Raw genomic sequence first — 23,545 nt, forward strand, 5'->3', positions numbered from 1 at the left:
GGTCCTATTCCTTCATATTCAAATAATCCAAATTCCTAATCTGGACCAAGCTCCAGTTTACATGTATTTTGGTACTTAGCATTCTTCTGATTTCTAAGCAATGTATACTGAATGAAGAATTAGATGGGATTTATTATGTTTAATACTGCCATATCCACTGTAAAGGTTTTAATTTTAGTTATCCTCTCTATTCAGTAGAAGGATTAGCTTAATCTTACACTTCAAGTTCTCTTTTAGGATATTAGGCTCTACAAAATCATTACTTTAGTCAGCCATCCTTGTATCTTTTTGTCTCTTAAGGGAGATAAAAAAAAAAGTAGTTTGTTAATCAGATTATGCCTTTCAGTTACATCCCTAGGTGCAACTAAACTGGGATTTGATTTCCATTCTCAAAGCTTTTTGTGTGTGGTTTTTGAAGCTATTAAGTTGTTTCCGTGGTTACTTTGACCACTGGATAAGAACTCTGGTGTTGATTGATGCTTATGAAGAGTTTTTTGTCCAAAGGCTGCTTGGCACTGGAAAATGTACAGCTTGGAGTTTTTAAAAATAAGAAAGTGGGATTTCACAGGACCTGTCCTTATGTTTTAGTTTGATGTTATTAAAAAACTTGCGAGAGGTCATTTTCCTCCTGTTCCAGAGCTGATATTTGTCTAGTTTATGTTGGGATAGAGACTAAGAAATGTCATGTAAGTTTAAAGTATATTTCTGGTAGCTAAAATATTAGAAATTACTAAACTTTAAGTTAGTAACAAATAATTTTGGTTCTCTGTGTGCATCAGTGTGTGGCATCTGGCTATAGTCAGTCATTGTAACAAGTTGCATTTTGACAGCTACTACTCATGCATTTTCCTAGTATTGTTTCCATAATACCAAGTGGAAAGGATAATGTACCTTGTGGATGCCACAAGCTTGTTGATTTTGTGTCTGTCTTATCATGTGTAGATACATGTGTAGATACAAGTATCTTACAGCAAAATTCCCGTAAATTGAATAAAATGCATGAATTTGCTCATCAGCCCAATTATACAAAATAGAAAATGCAGGATTAAATATGAGATTAAATATACAGGATAGACTCAGAGACTTAGGAAAGAATCGTTTAAGCATATAAAAATGAAGCTTGCCATCCTACATTACCACATGTGTAATTTAACTATAGCCAGCCATAAATAACATCATTTGTATGGATATAGAACTTCCCTTCATGTATAGTGCAAGAATGATAAATTTTGTAGGTCCATTTAGAGAGCCCATAGGACAAAGAGATAGAGGTCATCTGTCTCTATTAGGTTTTGTCCTGTCACTCTCACTGTAGTATGGACTCTAAGCATATTATGAAATTGCTTATGTCTGAGGCAGGTGCTTTAATATTCAGTTGAACTGGTTTGTCTCTGTGGGAATGTGGTACCTGGCAGTCTTAAACTGGCATGAAACAGCTGTTCCTCTAGCTGTGACTCCCATCCTACACAGTGAATAAAGGTGAGCCTCATTCTAGCATTAGCTAGAAACGGTGTATTTCCAAATCTTCTTCCCAGTTCTGCCTTCCTGCATACTTATTTCTTGGTGGCCTCCCCTCACATCTTTATGTCTTCCTCCATTTTGGGGCACTTCTGTAAGGGAGAAACCCGGGGGGGGGGGCGGAGAATATCCCTGAGTACTCTGTACGAAAGAGAGGAAAGAAAGCAAGCAGCTGTCCTGCTGGCCATGTCACCAGCTGCTCTCCATGGACCTGGAGACTTCTTCAGCTGGGAGCAGCTTTTAGTTACCAGCAACAGTTTTATTCTCAGTGAGCAGCCCCTTGCCATGTAAAGTTTAGCATCCCAGTGCCACAGGCTTCCATTTGGCATTTGTTACTTTGTTACTTAATGAGTCCTTCTTGGATCGTGGAGGTCTTGGGGAGTTGCTTTCCTTGGAGCAGATCTGGTTTGTGCCTATGGCTGGGACAGTATTGAAGGGTTGTGGTGGTTTTTCCCTTTCTACTCCTGCTGTTTCTGTTTTCTGAGGTCACAAATGTGGGGTTGGTGTGTTAGCTAGTGTCGTATTTAGTTAACAGCTTTTTAGAAACTCAGCTGTGCAGTTTCTGCTTTCTTGGAATGATTTGTGTCTAACAGCTGTCTGCTATTCCATAGTGTTCTCACCATTTTTCATGTGTAACAAGCTTTTTTCTGCTTCAGTAGAACACATGACTGTTTAAACATGTTCATATGCAATAGAGAAGGATAAATTAAAATGAATCCAGAATTCAAAAGCCTACTAAGAAGACAATTAATTAAACATTGCTTGTTTGTGTCCTAGTAAAAGGAAAAATAGAAATGAGGGAATTGTAGGGGGAGTTACTAATCCTGAAGGTGGAGGAGGTGATTTTTGTTTGTTGTTCTCTTGTCTCTTGCACCCCCTCACTAACATTCCAGCTGGAATACTTACACAATTTCCAGATTCCAACCTTGGCAATGTATCTATTAAGAAACTCTTAACAAGAATACTAGTTTTCTAACTGTAGTTTGCTGTGTTACTGTGCTGCTTCCTGGCTTTATGCTTACATTCAAAGGAAAAAAAATGGAGTCTCTGTGTGATTTTGAACAGTTTACAAAGCAAACCCACGTGTACTATGTTGAATAGTAAATAATAATACACTGAATGTTAAACCTGTGTTTGAGAACAGCTACCGTGAAAGTTTAATTTGTAAAAGAACATTTATAGCCTCTGCATTTCCACTGAAAGCGAATGGGATCTCAGTAATTTAGATATCTTGGTGTTTCAAAAAAATCTCATCTATGTGATTATAGTGTTTAAAATAATTAGTCTTTTTCTTCTGCACAGTACTGCAGTACAAAAGACTGTACTTTTATTTAAGAATGGTGTGTTAAAGTTAGTTTGCTAAAATACTGATTTTTCTTAAACCAATAGTTACACTCCTATAATAATTGCAATGGACTTCAAAAAAAGAAGATAAAGTTCTAGTTACTTAGTTTTTGATTTTCATCTTGACTTCATGAAACTGGAGTTGCTTCCTTAAAATCATTATCTATTACTATGAATTTTGTTTGAACAAATCAGAGAGGAGAGGAGGACTTCTGGAAGGTGGTGGTTTAGTTTGTTTCAGTGGAATAAGAAAGTAAGTTTTATGGTTACAAAATGTTAAAGAGAGGTTTGAATTTAGCATAGTGTTCTTCAAGACCATTTGTCATATGTAGCCCTCCCATGTGGTTCTTTTGAGTAAACAAGTATGGCTAAGAAAAACCCCAAGTAATCTTAAATACACGGACCTTTGGAAATAGAGAAGTAGACCTGTCATTCAAGCATGCTTGGTTTTCTTACCTTCCATGCATACCTCTAAAAGAAAGAGAGCTGTAGTTAAATAGACAAAAATATTTTTACTCTTCTCTGGAGGTTAGGTTTGGGTTTGTTTTTTTTTTTCCTTCTGACATACTGTGGAAGTTCACTGTATGCAGTTAGTGCTCCCAGTACTCATATCTGGTAGGAGAACAGCTGTTAAAAATTGAGGGCAACAGTTGAACAACAATAAAATGAACATGAGATATGTCTTGTAGAGTCACATTTATCTGAAGTGTTTCCTTAGTGTAAGAAAATGGACCTGGTGTGAGGGATTCATATCTGAAAAGATAGTGCTTCTCCTTTGTTTGTCCGTCCTTCTAGTTGTACTTCATGTACTGGTGTGTAACCATGCTAGTTGTTGCACGTGGTCTAAAAAATGTTCTGGCATTCTCTTTCCTTTTGCATCAGTCTTGTTTTGCTGTATTTTACTTTTCGTCATACTGGTTCAACAGTAGTTCATGTAAATAATTGAGCAATACCCTAATTTAGGTATTAAACCAGGCTGTATTTAATTGTTAACCTTTGTATTTCAGCTGTGTTTCTGTCCTCTGACTAGGAAAACTCATCACTTTCAACTTGTATTTCTGCTGTCTTTGAACCATTACTGTGAGCAATATATTTCTCTGTTTTTTGAAAGCATATTCTTGATTTGGCTGAACTTGCATTTTCTGCACCATCAAGAAATTTCTGTTTTGAGCGTATTTCCCTGTTTTGATGTACCACTTAGTACATTGTGAACCAATAGCTTTTCTTTTCCTCAGATAAAAAAAAAATGTTGCTATCAAATTGCACATAACTGGATCCTCAGTTTAAAAAAAAATCCAAACAAAAACCACAGAAAAATAAAGCTTAGGCTGGCCATATATGAGTGTGCCTTTTAGTGATCTACCTTTTCATTGTGTATAAGGGATAACCCAGCTAAATTGCTCCTTTAACAAGTTAAATTATTTTCAGGTGGTCTTGACTTTCAGCTATCACAGTGATCCTAAAATAAATTTTCAGCTGTAGAAATACTTTTATCTTATTAGGAAACTTGGTTTTACCTCTAAGGATGAAATCTGAAAAGTACTTACTTTGTTGAAAGTGAGGTTTTACTTCCAGCTTGCTGCCTCTATTACAGTAAAACAAAAGCTTGCATACTTATTTATTTAACTTTTTCTGGATTCTGCAGTGGAGGGTGCACAGTAAGATGAGTCATGCTGAATTGTTGCTGGCAAATACGTTTTCCTGTGTTAAATACTTGTATTTCAATGCAACTGCCTGTTTTTTATTTTGGTATATCACATAATAGATGACAAAAATTTATTTTTAGCAGGTGACTCCAGCCCAGAGAATGCCTTGCAGGTTATAGCAACATCTGGCCACAATGCAGATTTTCCCATTGGCAATCAGCCAGTCTCCGAGGACACTTATAGAATGAACTTGGCTAAAGGAGTCTCAATGTCACTGCCATCTTCACCTCTGCTGCCACGCCAGTCCTATTTGATGCAGTCAAGATCAAACAAAAAATCTCCAGGTAAAATGAAGTTGATGAGCAACTAACACCACCTTCATGGCACTTAAACTCAGGTTTTGGTACAATTTATACATAAGTAACATGATAAAATCACGTTAATCTTTTGCAACAGGACCAAGAGCAGTGAATGCTTTTTGCGTGTTCCCAGGGATTTGGTGATCAAATAGAATGTATTATTTCATATGGCAAAGAATTATTCTAAGTGGTATCATGAACACCTGAATTGAAATGTGTGAATATGTTTAAAACTGGTTATTTACGATTAGTACAGAAGCTAGGTAGAAGACAACTGCAAAAACCTTTGTGCGTATATTAATGACTGTAAGAGTGTTGTTTGTGGCTTATGCATTTATTTGATTCATATCTGCAAACATAAATGTATTAATAGGTAAGTTGCTGCTGAAGTTGTGACAAGAAACTTGTTAATTATCAGTTGTTGGGTCCTTAGTAATGACTGCATACTTATGTGTGAGCTTTGCTAAATAAGGTGCTCCATCTGGTTCCCTTTTATCAGCATTGTGCACATATATATCATTCCGACACACTAGCATCGCTTGGGTTCATCCAGGTCAGAGCTTGAGTGTCAGATGAAATTGTCCATATTCCTATTACTTATGGAGACACTCAACAGTTTTGGGTTCTTTGTTGTAAAGTTTATAAGCGCTAGGAACAAAAAGTGTTGAATGTTGGTTTTTGTCAGCATTGAGAAATGTCTTGGTTAATGACCCATTTGACATAAAATTAAAGAAAAATGGTGCTCAAAGAATTGCCACAGGATAGTAAATGCAATTTGTAACAAGTATTCTTGGTTTAAGTTGCCTGTCAATATTTTTTTTTCTTTCAAAGATCAAAAATAATAATCTCACTTCACGCTTAAGTAATTTGGGGTTGATTTTGACAGTTCATGTCAAAATTTTGAGCCACTGAATGATATTTTGTTATTTCTCTCTTACCGCAACTGACTGTCATCCTAAGCAATTTTAAAAGGTAGGATGAAGCCCTTATAATGGGGGAGGAAAGGGGATTTTGCCAGATATTTAAGAGGTCAGGATCTAACTCTCAGTTTCATTGCTGTTGGGAAAACTTAACTGCATTCTAGGTACATTTGAGTACATGAGGTATAACCTTCTCACTCTATGATTTAGTTTAGTGACATACATTTTTAAAAGTAGAGTGTAGGTTGCTGTTTCTCTTGGAAACATTATCTGCTATTTCTTTGACTTTCAACAAACTATACCTGGTAGAAGATCAGTTAATATAAATTACCTGTCTAGCATCTGGAGTGGGAGTAATAAAAAGAGTGTATATTAATGTACTGATTTCAAAGCAGTCTGGTTAAGTGCTTTACAAATGGCAAGTTAAAGATTTTTCAGGAGATGATTGCACAGAAGGTGAACACAGGATTCTGAATTTAAGGTGTAGTAATGAAGTCACCTGACTAGTGATAGAATAAAATTCTAATTTTAGTCCTCTCAGTTAAGAGGTGAAGACAAAGAAACTACTTAAAGATGTATTTTTCAGTATAAATCATACCATTAAGATTTTTTCAAGTCTTTGAAACTCTGTAATTGAGCAGAGGACATGCTGTGGGAAGCTTGGTGTTTTCTGTCCATTTAGACTAAGAGGATTTGTTCCATCATAGGCATATTTGTTCCATGAATAATGTAATTATCAGATCTCAGATTTGGACTCATCTTGCTGAGAAGATCACTTGGGTGCCTCGCTCATGAGGGAGTTAGATTTATCTGTTCAGAAGAGGTTTGGAAATCACTGGTCCAGGGAACCCCTGGGCAAACACAGGACTTGCTGGTTTTGGTGGCTCTCTGAAACTGCTATCCTGATCTCTGGCACACCGCATTCCATTTCCTTCCTGTCATCTGCCACCCCTCATGGTAGGGGTTCAGGCCTGAGACCAAGCTGATGAGTATTCATATACTAGGAGACCACTATGTTAGCAGTGTTAGCTGCTTTATTGTTCCTATTGCAGTGGAGAGGCATGGTGACTCATGTACACAACTGAGAGGGTGTCTTTGCTGCCGTGTGTGTGGTCATAGCTGCTTTTTGCCCATCATCTGAAAGTAGGTCAGCCACTAGAACCTCCTAACGCATAGGCAGGAAAAACCACCAGAGAGCAAGCAAATTTCTTCACTGGAACATGGAAAGCTGCACCATCCGTTTGCACAATCTGCTATGGGTGACATTATGCTTCAGTTATTTGCATAGGAGGAGCTTTTTCTTTGTGAGAAGAGCTTGGAAGAGTACCAGTGTTTCTGGCCCTGGTTCAGTCTTCAACTCTAACTATAAAAGGAGGGAAAAGAGAAACTATATCTTAAATTACTAAGGAGCCTAAAATTATTGGCAGAACTAAAGTGACTGGTTCATTTGGAGTCAAAAGCTTCCTTAATGAAATAGTTCATTGAGGAGGAGGTGGATAAATGCAGAAACAAACAGCAAGGAAAAAGTTGTCAGCAGGACAGCTCTGGGAAGGGAAGCAGTAAATTAAAAACTGTCAGAGTAAGTTGAATTTCTTATAAACCTAGAAGGAGCATTGCTTGGACTGGTAATCTTACAGGTATGCAACAAAACCAATATTTATGTTCTTAAAGGGGTAATAATTGATTATACACTGATTTAGGAGGGTCAGCTAAAAGAATGAAAATACTGATTTATAATGGAGATTAAAAAAATGTTGGCTGTTGGAGTTTAAGGCGTGAATGAAAGATGCTGCTGCCCTTGGAGCAAATGTTTACTGACTTAAATTATTGATACCATCATGCTTGAACAGAGAAGGAGGCAGCTTTCCTTTTAAAGACACCACTGAATGCACAAGAGGACTGCTGGAAGAGTCTTCTATAAATGCGCAGTAGTTTTTAGTTTTTAAATTAAACTGTAATTAAAACTTTTTATTAATAAACAAGGTAATCAACATACCTGGTACTTGAGACTAGACCAAGTAAGAGAACTGGTTTCACCTAAGCTTTCAGCTTTGTGCATTGATCTTGAGAATGGGGGGAAGCAGTTCCTCTTGCGTGCAGTAAGCTGCCCAAGTGGAAGGTCCTGCATGTGGGTTGGGCAATCTGTCAGTGCAGACACAGAGTCAAATATTTAATGCAGATGGGAAGGAAAGCTAGGTTCAAAGCACAAGTTACAGTAATTTCTTGGAAAGTCAGCTCTTCTGCAATCAAAAAAAACTTTAAAAATCAGGAAAGCAATAGGTCATAAACAACAACAACAAAGTGTCATTATAGAATTGTATATATCTATAATTCATCTACACCAGGAAGATACTGGGGTAGCTCTGGTGATACCAGTTTGAAAAACATACTTTAAGGCTAGAGAAGGGCTGCAGGAGTGACTAAAGGTGTAGAATGGCTCTAAAATAATTTAAATAGATTCAGTTGGTATACTTCTGCTTGGGAGAAAGACAATTTTAGGGAAAAGGAGACAGTATGATTACTATTTCCTGCAGTTCTGGGTTAACTTGTGGATGGTGCAGATTGTTAAAAGAAGGCGGGGATAAATTCTTGGAAAGAAAATCCATCTAGCACTGTTAAATAGAAAGTGACCACTTATGACTTGGGAAATGATAAGCCACTTAACACAAGGAAGTATGTTTTTCCCTAACTTAGATTTTTCTCTGGCTTTTGCTGCTGATGAAACACTGTTCCAGATGAACCTTTTATCAGGTCTAATTCAGTCATTTTACACTTTCAGAAGAGAGCTTCCATTGTGCAGATACAGTACATCTTTAAATGGGTCCTTTTTCATCCATGGAATAATTCATGTCTCCTTTTCTAGGTTGGTGTATGAAAATAAACTTACTATGAATTTTTGTAGTTATTGTGATGTTGTGCACCAGATTTGCAAGTACTGTAGGTTGCTTCCACAGTAGTTTGTGGGGAAGAAAATTCAGTACAGGGTCTCCTCCACAGCTTAAGCTGTGAGGGTTAAAAATTCGTCCTGAAGATATTTCCATTCTGATCTATTCCCACATGACTGATACATGTTGCTCTGGTCCTTCTGGAATGGTTGCTTTTTGTTCAGCTCTGACATATGTAATTATACTTGTGCCTACAAATGACTGATTTGGACTATTGTCACCTTAAATAATGTGATTTTTGTTTCAAAGGAATGTATTTTTAGCTGCTTTCACCAGGGCCAATGCCCCATGTATTTGTTATGAAATAGCATTGGAAGAGCACCCTCTGGTGATAGTTGGTAACTAAGCTATGTTTTAGTTTAAAAAATATAATCATCCTACAGTCTTTAGGTAGAAATATAAACCTGTGTTCATGTATGACTTACATTCCCTGCCCAGTATTTCTTAACTAAGAAATAAGGTTATCACCCTATTCCCATATTGCACTTTTAGAGAGAGATCTGAAAGAACAGGTAGGTCCCATGAGGAAACGCATCTGTACTCCTGTAGAACCAGGTTGTACTTGGGGCAGAAGGTACAGGCTGTGGTGTAGCAGGCAACGCTTCTCTAGGCCAGCTGCAGTGTGACCGGGCAGCATGTTGCCTCGGGGAGCCTGAGGCCAAAAAGGGGAGAATTGCAAGCTGACTTTAAAAGCAGACCTCTGCCTTGAAGTACTTATGAAAATGAACCAAAAATAATGTAGTTTTTAGAGGCTTTATGTACCATCAGAGGCTGCTGCCAGAAGGATCAATGGGACACTTGATATGATTGCAAGTGTCATAGCCTAAATATACTGTGTTTTTTAATAAACCAAGTATGGGATGTCTTGGAGAACTTTGGCATGCCCTTGAATTTTGAGCCAAGCAGAAGGATTCTGTTTGAAGACAAGAGAACTACCTTATTGAGGGTGATGTGGTATAGTTAGCTTAGCACGCGTCCTGCAGTCTCTCTTCAGTGCACCGTAATGGGGTTGACTTTGTTAGGGAGGGAGATTGCAGGCAGGAAAAGGAGCAGAAGTTAAAAGCCTGAAGTGCAGCCCTAAGTTACATATTAGCAGCAAGGAGGAGGGAAGCCAGCCTATTGAAGTTGTTCACAGTGTGCAAGTTGCACACCACATACTAAGAAGAACTGGCAAGCTAGTTATGTTTTATCCAGCTGCTGCAAGTACTTTCAAAGGAGGGAGAGAGGCAAGTCCTTCTCTTGTTACTTGCGGGAGGGAGAAAGTGAGACCTGAAGAGCTGCCATGGCAGAGTAGTGCTTAGCAAAGCAGCAGCACAGTGAGCCAGTTACCCACTAGGTCTGAGGCTCAGTTTGTGCCTGTTCTGTTGTTTCTTGTTTTGAGGTGTTTCAGTCATTTTTTCCCTGATTCCAGTACATTATATCCTATTTTATTTAAAACTCTTCTTTTGTTATTGAGGATGTATTTTTGTTGTCATTGTTTAACGGAACATTCACCTCCTTTGTTTTGAAAACTGTACCTTTGGTTATATTTGTGTATTTAACTTAAGGAAAGGTGCCAGCTCTATCCTTCATTGTTTTCTTGAAATATCACTGTAAAACTAATTAGAAGGCATCATTTGTCAAATGCTGCAGTAACATGTGTGGATGCAGTTAACTCCTGTATACTAAAAGAGTTAGTAGCTGTACAGGTGCACTGAGGCGTGGTCATGATTGACAAATGTTGGCTTCAGAAATAGTGTGGAGATAGTGAAATATTACTTTTACAGTTGTTTGGGAGTATACCAAATACAGCCTTCTACTTTTATCTGATAGAACTCTTTTGTGTCCTGAAACTTACACGTCTACTTGATAAGTTTGTGAACTTTTGTCTTTTGTGCATATATATATATATATATATTTTTTTTTTTTACTGAAAAAGTTTATATTTTTAAAATCAGCTTTTCAGTCTGGCACTTCATTCACAGTATTATAGTTCCTACATAAAAGAATATTTTTTTTGCTCCTTTCTTTTAAAGACTGCATGATTTCTCAATGAAATAGTATCTAATGTGTCATTCTGTAAGCTTAAGGGATTTAAACACTATGGACTGTAATTTTAAAGCCCTTTTTCTGTAAGTTTGAGTTTATGTAAAACCAGTGTAAGCTACATTATGAATGTTAAATGCTTCCATCAAAAACATTGCTATTAAAAGGTTCCTTTAAGATTATAGCAGGCAAAACTCATGATGAAGCATTGGTTAAAAATGAGCATAAGACTGTGAAATCACAATGTGGGCTTAGGAGCCATTAGGACACAGTTTTCATTAACATTCGTTTTGTGATGACTCAGTGATTCTCTAACCAGGTATCAGTATACTACTGTGATTATAATGAATAAGTTGGGGAAGTTTAAAACTGCACACAAGAAGTTTTAAAATGCCCACAATTTTGTCATCTTTACCAATGATAATCAAGTGCACAAAAGAGTGTGATAAAACGTGGACTTGGGGGATATTTTGCTTATTTTACAGATGCTCTATGTAAATGTTACTGTGTTGTTCCTTCATAGGAACCTGTAAAATGTCCTGTCTTTCTTCAGTGGATAGGCTTCCCTGGGCAGAGAGAAACAGATACTGTCAGAACGGGGTGGCTGAGTGCAGCTGCTTTCTTGTGAAAGTATTCCTCATCCAGGACGTCCTGAGGGGATGAAGGACTAAGTTCATTCAGCTGGTGTACCAGGAGCTCAGTTTAGAGGCGGGGATGGGACATGGAGAACATGTGCCCAGAAGTGTAACTAGCTGTTGCTCCAAAGGCATGCTGCGAACTGCCCTTGGATCACACACAAGTGCATCTAGCTTTCTTGGAGCTTCCTGGCTTCTGCACTGTCTTTCTTTGGAGGCACTGGTCAATGCTCAGATCCAGAGTGCTGGCATTCTGCAGTTAAAGTGTGGACACAGAAGTAAGGGACTTATATCCTGGATGTCAGCATTTCCTGGCCTGCTGCCATTTTGTTTCTCATAAACTGTAAGCTAAACTGTTAGCAAAAGACCTTCCACTACCAGTCACTAGTTCTGCAATGTGTGCAGAGTTGGAAAGTGAAACAAGTTGAAAACTGCAGAGTTTGGTAATAACAAAATCCATGTTCTGCAGCAGCATTGTAGGTCTGCTGCTTCAGAGGCTTGGTGGTTTTGCCTACTGTATGTTGTTTTATTAATTTTTTTCTGCTTTAAAAAAATATATGTAGCTGTAACAAGGTAGTAGCCTACTGACAAGTTAGCCTTGTCAGGAGTTTGTTGCTGAGAGATACAAGAAATAATTAGTACTTGAATTCTTCACCTGCTTTCAGTATGGGTTTACTCTGACGAAAGGTGGAGCTTGGAAACACATCTTTATTCTAGAGTTTCAGTTGCTTAACAGCATGTCAGTGCAAACTTAACCAGTCTGACCAGGGAAGACACATGGCTGAGATCTTAGGATTTTATTTTGTTTTCAAGTCTATCAGATTTTATTAAATAAAGGATCTAAAAAGAATGCTTTTTGAAAACCGAGGACTGGCATGACTTTAAAGTCACTGTAGCTTTAAACTTTCTTTTTGGTATATGCTTTTAAAAAAGACTTCTGAAAGTAGTTCTAATTCTGGGTTATAAACAAAGTACGTAACTTGGAAACTAATGAATTTGATCAGGTGAAGGATCTGGGAAAAAAGGCGTGTATAGCATAGTGCTGATAATTATTTAGCGCTTGAGATTTTTAGTACAATTTAGATGCTTCTGGTAAGACCAAAATCCTGCTGTGAGGTCTTGTGTCTTTTCTGCTGAACTTAAACTGCAGAGTGAGATATTCTGGGAAAGGGAGAGAGGGATACAGTAGGAAAGCAAGGGGAGAAGAGCTTCCTCAGAGGAGAGGAGGAGGGAAGTAAGAGAAACTGAGCCTGGCTGGGGGAATCAAGTTGTACTGTGATTATGTGAGGAAGTACAGCTGTGATAGGATGCCTTTGGGTTGGACCTGATCCTGTAAGGACAGTTTGGAATGGGTAACATGAAACGAAAGTTTTGTGGAGAAACCTCGCATTCCAGCATCTGGAAGTGCTTCACCAGAGAGGGCAGTTGTCCTGACATCTGATATTTCAAACTGTCCAAGATTCCTTTTGTAGTGCTTAAATGCTGCTTAATTACTCCTACATTAATATTTTTCTACTCCTCTGGCTTCTTTTAGTTTGATGAGGCTCATTTAGTAAGCACTTGTATTCAAGATTTTTTCTTCTTTTTATTGTTCAGTATGAGTTTCCAGTATCTTCTCTGCCTTAGAATCGCGGAATATCTCAAGTTTGAAGGGATAATGAAGTCTAACTCCCTGTTCCTTGCAGGATTCCCTAACTAAACCATATGACCAAGAGATAAGATACAGTACAGTATTTAAGCTGAGTTCTAGCATTTCAGCTTCTCCCATTTGAATTTGACAGAATTCAGCTTTGCGGTTCTTTGATGCAAATAAATAAATAAATGTGACCACAAGTAGAGCGCAAGAAATGTTTCACATGAAATATGCCAAGTTCTGCATGCTTGCGTTTGAGTCTCTGATTTTGATATTATGATGAACAAAATAGTAAGAGTAATATATAAACATGCAAGATACAGAAGTGGAATGCTGCCAGTAGCATGGTTTTCTTTTGTGCTTTGTCACTATGGCTTAATGTACCTATTTAAAAATAATTTGGCTGCAGCATGTTGGACATATTTGCAAGTGAGGAAACTTTCCTGCTCTTACAATGATGTTATGTGACAGAACTTAAGATTATAGCTCTTTAACAAGAGGTTGCATTTAAAGAAGAAGGGAAAAGTTGTGTTGCCAAAGATGGTGAAATCCACAGAAATACCTTTGTTTTAATATTTTGTTAAGCCCAGCAACTAACCGTGTTTCTAGGCACTTCCAGCTAATAATTAGGTGGTTCTGGATGAAATACTGGAATTGCTTATTATACTTTAAGCTCACTAAAACTTTGAAAGTTTCAAGTGGCTTTTTACACACATGGCAAGAAATTGGGATTGTGTTAAGGAATATTTAAGACAAAATTTGCGGTTGAGTTTTCAGTACCACTAATGATGATGTTTCCATTCTGCATGCCATTTACAGATCTTAGCCTTCCAGTGTGTAACTTGTCAAGTTTCCCTGTTCACACTTTTTCAAAACTCTTAGGTTGCAAATGCTTTTACTGATACAGAAGTCTTGCATGTGAGTAAATATATGATGGAGTTTGAGGTTTATGACATACTGAGGATTAGTGTAAGCAGTGTAGCTGCCTATGCTATCTGTTGCTGACTTCTGTTCAGAATTTCACCCTGTGTTTGTAGCTCAAAGTGTTGATTGAGTAGTACCCCTATGCTTTTTCTGGTAAACATTTAGAGGGCAGCACCTCTCCCTTTTGTTACGCAAATTGTGTACTTTCCATTTTCTGTGGTTGCTACTAGACCATATTTAGAAAATAATAGGGACATAAACAGCCTGAAACCAAATCATGATGCTAAAAGTGAGAGGAAAGAGTGAATCAGACTATTTTTTTTAGAAGTATGTGTGTGTGAGTTCATCTTATTAATTCTTCTTAATACTGAAGGTGGTATGTTTGCTTAGTATGTATGTCAACATTAAACTGCTGTTTAATGAAACCAGAAACCATTAGTAGCCACCAATGTTTTCTTTTGTTTTTTTCAACTCACCATTTCTTATGATCAGGGCATGTGTCAGTATCTGGAGGAAGTACACTGTAATATAAAGCATTTTTGGTTTTAACTTGTATCTTGTTGCAAGCTGCCTAGTGGTAGTCTTTCTTTCTTGGCTTCAAAGATGCTGATAATAAAATTATTTTCCTGTTACAACAGAAAATAAAAGCTCTGATCCGAGGACGCCCACTGGAAGTTGTCTGAGTTTGAACTTGAAAAAGTTACTCAGTTCATACATACAGGAATTTTTTTCAGGCAAGCAGATTGGGTTTGTTTTCCAGCAGGATTCGCATTCCAAAAAGCCTGAAGAGTTGTTTTCTCAGAAGAGTGGAAGTGCAGCAGCTTCCTCATCTTTACAGTAGCAGCTGTGTATGTAAAAAATAATTCCTCTACTTCGCAGAGCCTAAACAGTGTACCTCTGAAACTTGTGGTCCATCTGGAAAAAATTAGTTACACTCAGCTCATTCCCATTGCAGGTCCGATCAGGAAGCCCAAGTATGTGGAAAGTCCTAGAGTGCCAGGTGAGGCAGCTTTACCACTGAGGAAAGGATCGGAGCAAGGAGAACCCAGTCAAAATGGTAAAATGCAGTTCAGCGATACTTCACTTGGTAGAACAGCTGTTCATTTCAGACAGTGATACAAAGGGGCCCGCATAGTAAGGAAATAAGACTATTTGTAAGAATGCTTTGTAGATTTTAACATGCTGTGGTAAGGAGGAGATACTTGCCATTATACTTATGTGATCTGTGGAACTGTCTCAAGTGCTTGGACCTGTGTGTGTACTGCAGGCAAAATGATGTCCGAGTGTTGTTGACTGCTGCATGTGCATACCAGAACTTTTCTGAACTTGTTTTTGATGAAAATTGAGCCCAGGTGTGTAGCTCTGCACAGGAAACAATGCTTCATTTCAGAAATTTAGTAAAAGCTTACTAAACAAGAAGACAGGAACAGTAGCCTCCTGTGTTGGCTATTACAGTGAAAAGCTACCTCCCCGGTATTGACACGTTCATCAAATTTGACTAGTGCAGCAGAGTGTGACTTTTGTTTTGACCATGACATTCACTGTCAAATGACCTGTTTGTTGGTATATGACTATATGCACTATAACACGGATTTTGTATACTTTGTATTTTTAGATTAATTTTTCAGCTTAACTGACCTTGTTGAAGTCATTGCATGTAACTGGCAAGGTTCCATCTGAAAAATTGTTTTCATTTTGCTTCAAATTTAATGGAAACTACAGTTTTAAACCCCAATGTTTTTCTTTTTTAAAAGCCCCTTATTTTTGATCTGTACTAATGAAAATAGAACTCATTGTAGTTGTTTTCACCATCATCTTCTGTATGTCATCCTCTGGTATGTTATAGTTTCTCCAGTCCCTCTTGTGCCTCCATCTTCACAGCTGTCTTGGTGCTGGCATTAAAGCTTTATGTCCAGCTGGGAGAGCATGTCCCTCATCTCTCTAACCTAAAGGTGACCATCTTACCATGATCCTCCTCTTTACAATGCTGTACCCCTATGTGGTGAGACTGATGAAGGTCTCCAGCATTAAGGATTAAACAGTGGTTGCTGGGTTGAACACCTCATACTCTTGGCTTATATCTCTGCTCCTGGACTGAATTCAGTACTATGCCTGACAGTTACTCAGACTTGTCAAAGATTAATATTTTAGTATAGCAATAATAGTGTTTTGTAACTTTTACAGGAGAATGAAGATGTTGATTTTGTGAACTCTGTGATTTCCAGGATTGTAAGATTAATTGTAATCCTTGAAATGACAGTTTCACAGCGAAAATGTTTTTTCCAAATGTGTTTTCAAATATTCTAAGACCTGTAAATTTGCAAATTATTCTGAGATAAAAAAAAATTTGCTACCTGCTTTCAAAAAAGACACCATTTCATAAATTTCCTCCTTTGGGGATTAAGGATTAAGAGAGAATCAAGTAATTCCGTTGTCCAGAGTAAAACCTTAAGCTGTCCGCAGTATTAAGAAATATGACCATTCAAGTAGGCATTGAGTTGGGGCAAAATGAAGATGGATGACCGACTAGTAAATGATGCATATTTGCCAATCATGGGGTTTATGTCACTCATAACATTGAAATATTATTGAAGTAATTGTTGAAAAATTGTTGAAGTAATGCTTACTGGTCAAGCTGTTCACTTTAGGTCATTGCTTTCTATGTTTTTCTTACAGTCTGCAGCTTGGGGAAAAATGTGCTGTTTATTGCAAATGCCACTGAATGTCAGCTGAGTGTAATGAGGTTAGATGCCATGTGCTCTTCGTGAAAAGTAAACGTTGTCATGACATTCATTTGGCTTAGTCAAGCCATAAAAGAAAGACCAAAGTAAAAGGAGCAGTTCAGCCTTTTAAAATTATTATTTCCTTTTCCTTTCCCTGGCTCTGCTTGTGTATAGTGTAGAAGGTAGTGCAGCTAAGAGGCTTTGTGGGCCTTTTAAACTTCATCAGCAAATCTGTACACTGACATCTCTCTCCCCTTCTACATTCTTCTACATTCTTCTACATTCTTCTACATTCTTCTACATTCTTCTACATTCTTCCTTATCCATTGGAACTTTTTGTTGCATGAAGCCTCCAAATTTTGAACTAATAAAACTGTTTGGATGTCCCTGCTGCTTCTACTTGCAAGGTGCTGACATTCAGGAGTGTCATGCCCAGAAGCGTTGGTTGGGAAGCAGCAGCATAGGCTCCTGTGGTTTTCCCTCTTTTCAGGGTCAGGCAGGAGCTACTGCAACCAGCATTGCTATAGCTGAGGATTCCTACTGTTTCTCCAAGTGGCTAGGTGATGCTCCTTAATTAATTGTCTGAGGATGGGACAGGACTACATATTTTAGTGGACAAAATAAATGTTATACAAATGTTTCTGCTAGGGAAGATGATTATGGGTTGGTAGATAATGCCAAACTGTTGGCATCAAAGAAGGAAAATGGTAGAAGATGCTAGCTTGCCAGATTATATTAGCAATAGGTGTTTTCCCTAAGCAAATCATGATGGGCTGTGTTTGTTGGCAGTTGCCAACACAAACCAGTTGCACTGAACCTATTTCTGGTTCGACTGGCAGGGTGGGGGTTTTTTTCTCCCCTAGATTTGTGCAGAAGATCCAAGACCCACCAACAATAAGAAGTCTGATTGTCGTTTAAGTGGCATTAGCTTCTCTGTTAGAAATAGCACAGACAGAAGAACTGATGTTTACATTTGATTGTACTTTTTCTATCTTTTGTAACAGCTTCCAAATATTAGACTCTAATTTTCACCATCTTTTTCTCCCCATTCCAAAGCAAAGCCTGATAAAGACTCGAGCTGTTCTCCTGCAGCACAAGAATTGATGACAAGATTGGGTTTTTTACTGGGAGAAGGCATACCAACATCTGCTCATATAGAAGAGAAAAATGAAGTCATGGTAGGATAATGGAAAATAATATATTTAATGTTCATCCTGTTTCTGAGGGGACTAATGTTAATTCCTCTGTTTGCTGGTTGCAGTTACTTGATAACAAAATACAATCCATTTTAATAGGCATATGGTAGTAGAATTGTAAGTTAATTATAATGAGTGTGTCTGATTGTTTTGAAACTGTGAGTTGATTTTGCATTCTTAAAAAAAAAAAGAATAGGCTTCTCATCATTTCTGGATGTTAAACCTAATCTACTATGTGTGTGAATAGCTTCAGGGTTTTCTCTGCCTTTAGTATTTAGGAGGAACTTTTTTTTTTTTTACCTTCTGTTCTCAGTGATTTATGAGAATGAAAAATGTCAGGGGTTTGTTAAAATAGGAGCATGCTTTTGGGGTAGTGTGTGTTTGTTTTTTTCCTGAGAAGTTCATTTCCATTTGACAGTCTGTCATTTGAGGGTAGAGAGGACCTGGGGAGAAGCAAGCAGCTACTGTCCATAAGAAACCCATCTGCTAATCAAAGCTGCACAGTAACGACCAACCTTTCCTCTCTCCACTTTTAGTCCCAGACCTCATAAATCTTAGTGCATCAGTTTGGGTTTCAGTGAATAAGACTCCAGTTCTGATGTTTTTAACCCAAGTTAAATAAATAAATACTGGGGGTGGAGGAGAAGGGTATCCAGGAAGATGTTTAATAGAGAAGAAATTTGCCTAACTGCAACTCTTCCACTGAACTGTAAAACTCCTCTTTTTTTTTTTTTTTTTTCAGAGGTCACTTTTTAAGATTAAGCTGAAAACACTGTCATTATGGTTCTCAGTAAAGACAAAGCTGGTGCTTCTTGAATTTTTTGCTTGAAAAATGGGCTCTTTGCTGTGTTCCTACTTTGTTCTTCACCTTGATGTTTCTGATTTTCCACATAGTGTACTGCCTCCTGTGTAATAACTATTCCTTTCTCTTCACATTGCAGTGTACAGTAGCCAGTCAAGGAGTGAGCCCATGTTCCACCCTCACAAGCAGCACTACATCACCTAGCACTGATAGTCCCTGCTCCACTCTCAATAGCTGTGTTGGCAAAACAGCCGCTAACAAGGGTAGTAGTCCCTGTGGAACTATTAGCAGCCCAAGCTCCACCCTGGAGAGCAAAGACAGTGGAATTATAGGTAAGGATCTTAACTAGTAAAGCAATTCATACAAATTAATAGTACAAATCTGAACAGCTGCTTCCTATCATTGTGGTAATTTTTGTGCTGTCCATGGATCCTTTTTCAAATCCTCAGTTACTTGAAAGACTGAAATAATATTCTTTGTAACTGTTGCTGTTGTAGTTGTGTATTTGTCTTCTTTTGTTTTCCTGGTGCAGTTCCAATTTCTCCATGTTTTCCTTTAAAATAATTGACTTCCTCTGTTTCTCTCCAGTTTTTATTTTCTTCTACTTTTCTCATTTTTCCATTATATATGTCTCTATAATGCATTTTGTAATGGTGAAGCCCAGCATAGCTTGAAGCTGGTTTAATTTCCAGCTGAAGAAAAAATAATTGATGTTACTTCTTATGAAAATAACCTAAATCAAGCTGTTTAAACCTGGGGCAGACTTTTGAGTAATGGGCATGAAAATTAAGATAAAATGGCGCATCATGGAAGAGGTGAAATTGTGCGGTCCCCTGCAAAAGAGAGGGGTGAACCAAGGCTATACATGCATCTCTTATAGGGACTGTTATTTTTAGAGAGGCAGCTGCCATCACAGACCAGCTGTTACATAGCTCCTTTTACCAAGTCACTGAATATTTCAGTAAGTCTGTTTGGTGCTAAAGGAAAGAGCTAAATTCTTTGCTGCCTTGTTTGTGCCATCTTCCCTGCTACTGCTCCCTGCCTTGGTGGGACTTTGTATCGCTGTCTGCCTGTACCTTCCGGCACCCAGGTGGCTGCTTTAATACTAGTTTCTGAAAGGTCAGACTGAGGTTTGGAAAGCACATATTTCATGTTGTTATAAACTGTTGTAGGAAAGTTTCTTTATTGGTTTGGTCAAATTTATTTTATTTTTTTTTTTTTTTAGTGCTGAGTCCTTAACCAGTTGATCCCTTTTAAAATTGATTTTGTAACAGCTGTTAAGCTTACCAACAAAAGCACAGAATGCCCCTAACCAGATGCTTTCTCAATATACAGAAGTGAGCTTTCTGTTTTATTTAGTTCTGGACTAAAGGTGGACTAAATTTAGAGAGGCTGAAAAAAGGAAGCAGTTCTAAATCTCAGATGCCTAGATTTGACAAAGTAACTTGAGACATGTCATTGTCTTTGTGAACTTCGTACGTTTTTATTTACAACTTGTTTGTAGGAGGAATTGCAAGTGAAAGTGGTCCATGCTTGTCATTGTGAATACTACCATGATGATCATTGGTGTAGTGCTTGCTAAGTAGTGATAATACATGTTTTCATAACACAGTTGATAACGCTTTACTCTGACTTTGTAGGTGTTCTTGCATTTTATTATAAAATGAATTGGTAGTTATAAGCTATGACTTAACATTGTTTTTACTGAGCAGCTATCCTGAAAGAGGTATTCTTCATGGGTGAAAAGACTCATTGTATTACATTTAAGCACTTCAATTTTAGAAAATGATTCTGTAAACCTTTTCCATAGAAGATTTATAAAACCTGTTATGGTCAATTTTGTGTAAGGTCTAGTTTTGAGCTAGAATTAATATTTTGATGTAAATGAAAGGGTATATCAGAGTTGTTGCTCCTGGGTTTATAGATTTCGGTCACTGCCTGACTTGAGAACAGAGTACATTATTTGTAGGTTTTGTCAGAATTTAGGGTTTCCCATTTTGCTTGCACTGATGCAGGTATCAAACAAACTGAAATGATTGTACAAATGAGTTTATTGGTATAAAAATAGAGTGATGTATGACTAGAAGAAACAGTAATAGCTGTGGTTGCAAAAAATACCTGTCAATATACCTTAGTTATTTTCTTGTTTAAAATATTTTATATATTTTTTAATATATATGCTTTTTTAATAGAGTAATTTAGGTCAGTTCTCCAGGTGACAAACTGGGCTGAGAGAGTTGTGCTATTAAAACAAAACAGGCTTCCCAGATAGGATACGATTACAAAGATACTTCTATCTTTATAAATGCACCTATTTTAAGCTTTTACTAGTTCTGGAAGTGATGTGTAGACTAGCTATTAGGCATTTCTGCTTAGGCATGTTTCTTAAATTTGGGACTTTCAAGGTTTCTCCGGGTGCTGAGTGTTGTCTTTTTATAAAAAGGGAAGTCATGTTGGTTTGGAATACGTAGCTGTTTGGAGATCGAAACCAGTGTGATTGCTCGTTTGTTTAAAGTGGTGCTGCAGTGAAAAACTTCACTGACTTTGCAAAAAAATCTCAAGTTTTAAGGACTCTCTCCTGTTTTGTATGCAATTTTTGTTTATATCAGTGAGAGGAACGTCAGTGTGAATATAAATATTGGCATTACTAATACACTGAATTGTTTCTCTGGTATATGATACAGAAGGAAAAAAAGGGGTCCTATTTCTCTGTTAATTGCATATTTTCAACCTTACTGAGCTCCTCTAGGAGGTGCTGCAGCCCAGGTGAGGTACACATGCATGTTTTGTACACACAGCTTAATGTCACAGAAGGTACATTTCGTATGCAGATATTTTATGAAGTCTTGGCATAAATAAATGCACATTATCAATAATAAGACTCATTCAAGTTCATCCAAGACTAAACATCCCAGCAGCTGCTGTTTTTGCAATGGAGTGGGTTCCTTCTTTCCTTATGGAAAGGGGGGTTAATAGGCTGGAGCTGTGTTCTTTAATCTTCTTTAAAACCTGTTCTTGAGTGAGAGCTTCTCTTCTCTCAAGTGGAAATTACAGATACTGATATGAACCTTCTACCCATGATATGCAAGCTTGAAATAGTCTGAGTATATCCGTATTCTAAATGAGGTCAGAAATAGCTTCATACGTGTTTAAAGTAATATAATGGTATGGCAGCTGTATAACTTTGTATACTAGTATAACATTGTATATATGCTATAACATTGTGTATATATACTATATATACTATGTATATAACATTGTATATACACTATATGTATATATAGTAATATACTAGTGTAACATTTGTATAACATTGTGTAACTTTTTTAATAGTAGTATTTTTAAGAAAGTGTTTTTAAACCCAGTGATAAAATTTGGTTATTGAACTAATTAAAAGGAAGGGGTTTAAAAAACAGGAGAAAGAAGAAAGTAAGTCCTTTATTGTACAGGGACAGGAGAAGATGGTGGACTTGTTAAGTGTACGAGTGTGAGCTCAGTGGAGGGAAACCCAGAGAAGATAGGAGGGTGGGGAGGCCAACACCTGTATCAGTCCTTCAGTCAAGTATATATGGTTCATGATCATGGGACAGTATTAAAATCATCTGCCACAGCTCTGCAGGGCTGTCACTTATGTCTCAAATTAAGGGAGAATTTGAACATGCCCTGTCCATTGGCAACCCATGGCAGCACCCTTTCCATCTATAACTCCAAGAAACCAAGGAGAGAAGTAAGATCATAGAATCACAGAATAGTTAGGGTTAGAAGGGACATTAAGATCATCTAGTTCCAATGCCCCTGCCATGGGCAGGGACACCTCACACTAAACCACGCCACCCAAGGCTCTGTCCAACCTGGCCTTGAACACTGCCAGGGATGGATCATTCACAACTTCCCTGGGCAACCCATTCCAGTGCCTCACCACCCTTACAGTAAAGAACTTCTTCCTTATATCCAATCTAAACTTCCCCTGTTTAAGTTTGAACCCATTACCCCTTGTCCTATCACTACAGTCCCTAATGAGAGTCCCTCTCCGGCATCCTTGTAGGCCGATGCATCTGTCTGACAAGTGCTTTTGTTTTTTTTAAATACAAACATTTCTGTGCATTGAAATTTGTTATTAGTAGTAAATGTGCGTTTTAAATTATGTTTAGTAAGTATATGTTTTCTAATGTCTTTGACAGAGTTCATCCAACCATGAAAATAGCTTGCACTTTTGTGCTGCTTTTGTGGGCTTCCATTGTATTTCTACTCCCATTATGTTTTCTGGGCTAGCAGACTCTGATAGGAGATCCGTCTTTTCTGTCTTTCCCTCTTTTCACTTACAGTTCAGGTTTCCTTTAGTTTTCTAATGTTTTACTGCTGTAGTTGAATTCTTCCTTGCTTCTATTGAGTTTGACATAATAGTAGTGGAGGCAGGTTTTAATCTTCAGCAATGAGCTAAGTAGGAGAAAAAACTGGGCTACTGGCCAAAATGTAGCCACTGATACTAGCTATTTTTCAGTATGGAAGTCTTGAGCAGTGAGGTTTCTTCATGCCACGTTTCACTCCAGGAGGAATCATAGTTTTAAGTATTTCATGCTTCAGGAGAAGACAGATTTTTTTGACACCATCATAAAAATGAAATAAATTTGTCATATGGAAGTAAAGTCTGAGCTGTGTGCAAAGGTTAATGGGATGTCTCAAAGCTTTTTTCTTCTGTTGCCTGTAAAATGTACGTCATATTATTGGTATCTCTTACAATATGAGCTCTTGAATTTAAGCATCAGATCTTAAATTCTTATGAATGTGAGACTAAGCTGGAAGAATGAAAAGTTGTTTGAGTAATTCCTCATCCTGTGGGGCTGAAGTTGCAGTGCAGTTGATGTAGAGGAGCAG

General features: G+C 37.6%; 1 protein-coding gene across 8 annotated transcripts in view; it reads left to right on the forward strand.

Annotated features, from left to right (window-relative positions):
• TANC1 (tetratricopeptide repeat, ankyrin repeat and coiled-coil containing 1) overlaps positions 1 to 23,545 on the forward strand; it is an 84,949-nt gene that overhangs the window by 31,537 nt on the left and 29,867 nt on the right. For 5 of the 8 annotated variants that reach the window (XM_057415648.1, XM_057415646.1, XM_057415643.1 and 2 more), the window contains exons 3-6: positions 4,649 to 4,852; positions 14,905 to 15,006; positions 17,729 to 17,850; positions 18,810 to 19,002. In XM_057415648.1, coding sequence (XP_057271631.1) covers positions 4,649 to 4,852; positions 14,905 to 15,006; positions 17,729 to 17,850; positions 18,810 to 19,002 — 621 coding nt within the window. Of the gene's footprint in view, positions 1 to 4,648; positions 4,853 to 7,098; positions 7,425 to 14,904; positions 15,007 to 17,728; positions 17,851 to 18,809; positions 19,003 to 23,545 lie in introns of those variants that run through there. The other 3 variants (XM_057415644.1, XM_057415651.1, XM_057415650.1) reach the window with 3 other exon arrangements.

This window comes from Pezoporus wallicus, unplaced genomic scaffold, assembly GCF_028554395.1.
Source record: "Pezoporus wallicus isolate ANWC-B61680 ecotype Strahan unplaced genomic scaffold, APGP_CSIRO_Pwel_v1 contig_736, whole genome shotgun sequence".
Taxonomy (NCBI): Eukaryota; Metazoa; Chordata; class Aves; order Psittaciformes; family Psittacidae; genus Pezoporus; species Pezoporus wallicus.